At 43.3% G+C, this 6945-nt stretch overlaps 1 protein-coding gene across 1 annotated transcript in view; it reads left to right on the top strand.

Annotated features, from left to right (window-relative positions):
* Nucleotides 1-1586, top strand: part of LOC115169274 (serine/threonine-protein kinase pim-2-like) — an 11023-nt gene extending 9437 nt beyond the window's left edge. The window contains exons 4-5 of the mRNA XM_029724732.1: nt 93-174; nt 1479-1586. Of these exons, the coding sequence (XP_029580592.1) occupies nt 93-174; nt 1479-1570 (174 nt within the window). The 3' untranslated portion in view covers nt 1571-1586. The remainder of the gene's footprint in view (nt 1-92; nt 175-1478) is intronic.
* The last annotated feature ends 5359 nt before the right edge of the window (nt 1587-6945 follow it).

The raw sequence follows: 6945 nt of genomic DNA, 5'->3' as shown, positions 1-6945 counted from the left end.
TCCCACTGTTTAATAACAGCAATACCACTGCTATAATAAAGAGATAGCAGACTGCTGTAACAAGGCTTTGCTGTGGAACTGTTTTCGTCTAGATGGTGTGGGGTGATGTTCCTTTCTACAGTGACGCAAGCATCGTCAAAGCAACCCTCTACTTCCCACGTGGAATATCCAGAGGTGAGCGGGTAAAGACTACACCTGGAGACTACTGACCCTACACACATCCAACACACACACACACACACACACACACACACCACACACACACACACACACACACACACACACACAATAAACACACACACACACACACACACAATAAACACACACACACAATAAACACACACACACACACAATAAACACACACACACACAATAAACACACACACACACACAATAAACACACACACACACACACACACATCCAACCCTTACACACACACACACACACGCACACACACTAAACACACACACGCACACACAATAAACACACAACACACACACAATAAACACACACACACACACACTAAACACACCACACACACACAATAAACACACACACACACACACACACTAAACACACACACACACACACACACACCATAAACACACACACACAATAAACACACACACAATAAACACACACACACAATAAACACACACACAACGATGCTGTTCTATTTTTTTTACTATTGATTAAACTGCACGAACAAGACACTATCCACTTGATGTTGGTAAATACAGTCATACTTGCCATAGCACATTCATAATCTATACAGTATATTTTATATTGTGTACATGTCAGTTTATTACTAGGCTCCCTTCTTCTAATTACTTCATATTTTACTTTTTTTTAATCAATATTGATTATTGTAGTGCAATGTTGAGAGAGCCTGCACGCAAGCATTTAACCTTTTATGCATACTGTGTACTGTATACTGTGTGTACTGTGTGTACTGTGTGTACTGTGTACTGTATACTGTGTGTACTGTGTACTGTATACTGTGTGTACTGTATACTGTGTGTACTGTATACTGTGTGTACTGTATACTGTGTGTACTGTATACTGTGGACTGTGTACTGCATACCGTGTACTGCATACTGTGTACTGCATACTGCATACTGTGTACTGCATACTGTGTACTGCATACTGTGTACTGCATACTGCGTACTGTGTACTGCATACTGTGTACTGCATACTGTGTACTGTGTACTGCATACTGTGTACTGCATACTGTGTGTTGTGTACTGCATACTGTGTACTGTGTACTGTGTGACAAATAAAATGTTATTTGATTAAAATTTTTCTTGTGTCTCTGTGTAACGAAGGTAGGTTTACGAACCGTACTCACGTGTGAAACTCGCCTGAGACTCAAGTGCCGACTCAATGCCTAGGCTTTAGTTTAGCGGGCTAAAACACTTCACCTGCATGCGTTATGACACTGACATGACATCACTAAAAAAAAATGTTTGTGTTGCAGATTGCCGTCACCTGATTCGCCGGTGCCTCGCTGTCAGTCCTGACGACCGGCCAACCCTGGAGCAGATACAGCGACATCCCTGGATGCAATAGAATAGACTATATTTCATCTGTAACGTCCTAAATAAACATCGCCAGCATTCCTATTCATGTCAATGTCATCCCTGACTGATGATAGATAAAATGATATAGAAATGGGAATTCAAATCTCACCCTACGAGGTCCAGATTACTGCTGTTTTTTCTGTTCTACCTGATAATGAATCAGCTGGTGTCAGGTTTAAATCAGTCCCTGATTTGAGTGGAAAAATGGGAAAAAGAAATCAGTAGAACTGGTTTATTTATTTTACCTTTATTTAACTAGGCAAGTCAGTTAAGAACAAAATCTTATTTTTAATGACGGCCTAGGAACAGTGGGTTAACTGTCTTGTTCAGGGGCAGAACGACAGATTTTTACCTTGTCAGCTCGGGGATTTGATCTTGCAATCTTTCGGTTACTAGTCCAACGCTCTAACCACTAGGCTACGCTGCCGCCCCAGAGGTTTAGAGGTCCAGAGTTGAATTTGAGGGCTATATGGTATTGATGAATAGGGGAGTTAGTTATTTATCATCTTTCTGAGGCATCAGAGTCCACCCAGCGCTATTTTTACAGGAGCATCACACTGCGTACGTCTCTCACGCGCTGAAGGTTGAAGGGTGCTTTGCACGAGAAAGGTGAGTTGTAGCTGTGTCAGCACAGACCAACCAGGAAAGCCCAGATTGTACCTTTATGGGATCCCAAATCCCAGATTGTATCTTTATGGGATCCCAAATCCCAGATTGTATCTTTATGGGTTCCCAAATCCCAGATTGTACCTTTATGGGTTCCCAAATCCCAGATTGTATCTTTATGGGTTCCCAAATCCCAGATTGTACCTTTATGGGTTCCCAAATCCCAGATTGTACCTTTATGGGTTCCCAAATCCCAGATTGTATCTTTACGGCTGGTATCAGGATTAGCGTCTACCTAGCTAGCAAGAACAAGCTAACAATGTGGCAAGCTCTAATAACAGGTCTGTGATCTGCATAGAAATACACTCAGCCACGATCAGAGGATCATCATAAACACACTCCTTCATACATCTGTCTCTTGGGTATTCTCCGGGTGAACCAGGGGCTTGAGCTGCTCAGCGAAGTCATAAAGCCTAGATCGTTTTCAATAACAATATAGCTAAAATCACTATTGACTTCATTGATTTACTGCGTTTATTTTCTTGTAATTGTAAACTAGGCTATTTGCTGGCAGATTATTTTAAATATTATTTTAACAGTAGGCCTACCGACACAACCTCATACGGGGTTATTGACCACCATCCATTGAATTCATAATAAGTGGTGATTATCTGGCCTTGGGGAGAGACAGCACACGGGAGAAAACACAGCGCTGCAGGAAGGGCTGCAGATTAAGTGAAATACATAATTACTTTTCGTTAGCCTATGCTATCGGTTGTATTTAAGACATGGGTCGTTCATTTTATTTATCTCCGTATGTAAATGTCAGAGTAGCTTGTCATTTTTGGTAATGTGTGTTATAAAAAAAAATGTTGTTGTAATGTCTGCAGTCATGTAAAATTGCAGGAAATTATTTAGAAAAAGGCCCTTCTTTTTCTAGGACCCACAAAACCTCAGCCCCTGGTATTCAAGACTGAACCCCGAAACATCTCAGCCTCCTGGTATTCAAGACTGAACCCCGAAACATCTCAGCCTCCTGGTATTCAAGACTGAACCCCGAAACATCTCAGCCTCCTGGTGTTCAAGACTGAACCCCGAAACATCTCAGCCTCCTGGTGTTCAAGACTGAACCCCGAAACATCTCAGCCTCCTGGTATTCAAGACTGAACCCCGAAACATCTCAGCCTCCTGGTATTCAAGACTGAACCCCGAAACATCTCAGCCTCCTGGTATTCAAGACTGAACCCCGAAACATCTCAGCCCCTGGTATTCAAGACTGAGCCCCGAAACATCTCAGCCTCCTGGTATTCAAGACTGAGCCCCGAAACATCTCAGCCTCCTGGTATGCATTCCTGTTTCAATACTGCAACACTATGAGTCATGATATATATTCCTGCTGCACAAAACTGTACAGTCAGGAACATGCAGCCTATAATTCTGACACTTTTACATGGCTCTACAGTTTTTTGAGATGGGTTGTTTGAAAATGCTCTTATTGAAATATTTATCATGTGATGTTACCAGAATGTGATTAAAAACAGAGGATACAGCATCTCATACAGACGCAGCAGGCACCAGGGCAATATGAAATGAAATAATTGAATTCAACCAAAAGGGCAGACGGGCAGCTTTAAATGAACTGTGTCATGGTCTACATGCATAGAGTTGGAGCATATTGTTCTAGAGACAATTCATCCAAACACTGGTTTACGTTGGAATTCTCTGTAAACATCAGAAATGTAGTCTGTTAATGTTTGTGTTCCAGGTGCAGCAGTTGCATGAACTTGGCTGTAAACCCATCCTACTAACGGTAAGCAGACCGGGAAGAGGCAGACCGGGAAGAGGCAGACCGGGAAGAGGCAGACCGGGAGGAGGCAGACCGGGAGGAGGCAGACCGGGAGGAGGCAGACCGGGAAGAGGGAAGAGGCAGACCGGGAAGAGGCCCCGGTCAGACCGGGAAGAGGCCCCGGTCAGACCGGGAAGAGGCAGACCCGGGAAGAGGCAGACCGGGAAGAGGCAGACCGGGAAGAGGCAGACCGGGAGGAGGCAGACCGGGAAGAGGCAGACCGGGAAGAGGCAGATGAGCAGTGGGTGATTTACATTGTCACAGCCATGGGGCCAGTTCAAGTGGACCCACACAAAGAGGTTTAAAAGAATATGGTCTATCTCTGAGTACCTCCTGAAAAGTAAAAAAAAATATTCTGTATATTGCAATTAAAGAAATCAGAGTTTAACATTCTGCTTTAAAAAAAGTACAATTATTGGTGAAGGACTAGAGGTGATTTACTGCTATGTCAATAACCACAAAGCCTTTAATCTAATCAAATTTTATTTGTCACATGCGACAAATACAACAGGTGTAGACCTTACCGTGAAATGCTTACTTACAAGCCCTTAACCAACAATGCAGTTCAATAAATATAGTTAAGAAAATATTTACTAATTATTTAGAGACATCAGTATCAAACCGATCTCGACAAACCATTTCTGTATCGACCTCGCTTTGTTCACGGGGGCATCGTCACAATACTTATTTTCCACCATAATTTGCAAATAAATTCATAAAAATTCTACAATGTGATTTTCTGTATTTTTTTTCTCATTTTGTCTGTCATAGTTGAAGTGGACCTATGATGAAAATTACAGGCCTCTCATCTTAAGTGGGAGAACTTGCACAATTGGTGGCTGACTAAATACTTTTTTCCCCCACTGTACTCCGACTCCTTTTAGAAGTGAGAGTTATTTTGTACCTCCATCCAATCGCATTCACTCTATCGAGACATATTGCAGACTTGTTGAAAAATATGTTGTTCATCTCATTAAGAACAAACAGGAGAACATATCTTTCCATAATTTACCTCAGGTTGAAAAACAAGCTTTGCTTGATTTACAATCCGATACGTCAGTCCTTACCCTCCCTGCTGATAAGGGTGGGTCGGTTGGTCAATCCGATACGTCAGCTCCCCTTCTAAAGGACACCAGCAGTATGGTCTCAGAACAGCTCTCCTCCTAAAGGACACCAGCAGTATGATCTCAGAACAGCTCCCCTCCTAAAGGACACCAGCAGTATGATCTCAGAACAGCTCCCCTCCTAAAGGACACCAGCAGTAGAACAGCTCTCCTCCTCCTAAAGGACACCAGCAGTATGATCTCAGAACAGCTCCCCTCCTAAAGGACACCAGCAGTATGGTCTCAGAACAGCTCTCCTCCTAAAGGACACCAGCAGTATGGTCTCAGAACAGCTCCCCTCCTAAAGGACACCAGCAGTATGGTCTCAGAACAGCTCTCCTCCTAAAGGACACCAGCAGTATGGTCTCAGAACAGCTCTCCTCCTAAAGGACACCAGCAGTATGGTCTCAGAACAGCTCCCCTCCTCCTAAAGAACACCAGCAGTATGATCTCAGAACAGGTCTCCTCCTAAAGGACACCAGCAGTATGATCTCAGAACAGCTCCCCTCCTAAAGGACACCAGCAGTATGGTCTCAGAACAGCTCTCCTCCTAAAGGACACCAGCAGTATGGTCTCAGAACAGCTCCCCTCCTAAAGGACACCAGCAGCATGATCTCAGAACAGCTCCCCTCCTAAAGGACACCAGCAGTATGATCTCAGAACAGCTCCCCTCCTAAAGGACACCAGCAGTATGATCTCAGAACAGCTCTCCTCCTAAAGGACACCAGCAGTATGATCTCAGAACAGCTCCCCTCCTAAAGGACACCAGCAGTATGATCTCAGAACAGCTCCCCTCCTAAAGGACACCAGCAGTATGATCTCAGAACAGCACCCCCCCTCCTAAAGGACACCAGCAGTATGATCTCAGAACAGCTCCCCCCCTCCTAAAGGACACCAGCAGTATGATCTCTATCATTGAATCTCTTGATCGTCTCCCTGAGAATACTCAGAGGGCGGTATTGAAGCCATGGAACATTTCTTCTGCAACGTGACCCTGATGAACTACCTTCCAGTGCTGCATTATAACATTGTCTGAAACTGTACTCACACATAACTACTTCATGTTTCTAAATTATTTCTTTATTCAGGTGAAGGGTACTGCTATGGGATCCCCCATGGCTCCTAACTATGCTGATTTGGATGTGGGTTACATGGAGAAACAGTCCATTATCAACCTGGAGAAAATGTTTTCTTGCCTAACATCATGATTTGGAGACGGTATATTGATGATATTTGTGTTCTATGGAGGGGTGATGCAGAACAGCTCCAGGTGTTCCATGCTTTTCTTAACTTCTGTTCTGAGCATCTGAGATTCACTCTGTAATCTGACACCCGTCAAATCAGTTTCCTTGATCTTCTGATGTTGTGTGAAGATAATGTTCTATACTCTGACCCTAACAGGAAACCTACTGATCATAACAGGAAACCTACTGATCTTTACAGGAAACCTACTGATCGTAACAGGAAACCCACTGATCTTTACAGGAAACCTACTGATCGTAACAGGAAACCGACTGAACTTTACAGGAAACCTACTGATCTTTACAGGAAACCTAATGATCGTAACAGGAAACCTAATGATCTTAACAGGAAACCTAATGATCTTAACAGGAAACCTATTGATCATAACAGGAAACCTACTGATCTTAACAGGAAACCTACTGATCGTAACAGGAAACCCACTGATCGTAACAGGAACCCTACTGATCGTAACAGGAAACCCACTGATCGTAACAGGAAACCTACTGATCTTTACAGGAAACCCACTGATCGTAACAGGAAACCTACTGATCGTAACAGGAAACCTAC

This window comes from Salmo trutta, chromosome 31 (assembly GCF_901001165.1).
Source record: "Salmo trutta chromosome 31, fSalTru1.1, whole genome shotgun sequence".
Taxonomy (NCBI): Eukaryota; Metazoa; Chordata; class Actinopteri; order Salmoniformes; family Salmonidae; genus Salmo; species Salmo trutta.
This window is presented reverse-complemented; position numbering and strand designations above follow the sequence as displayed.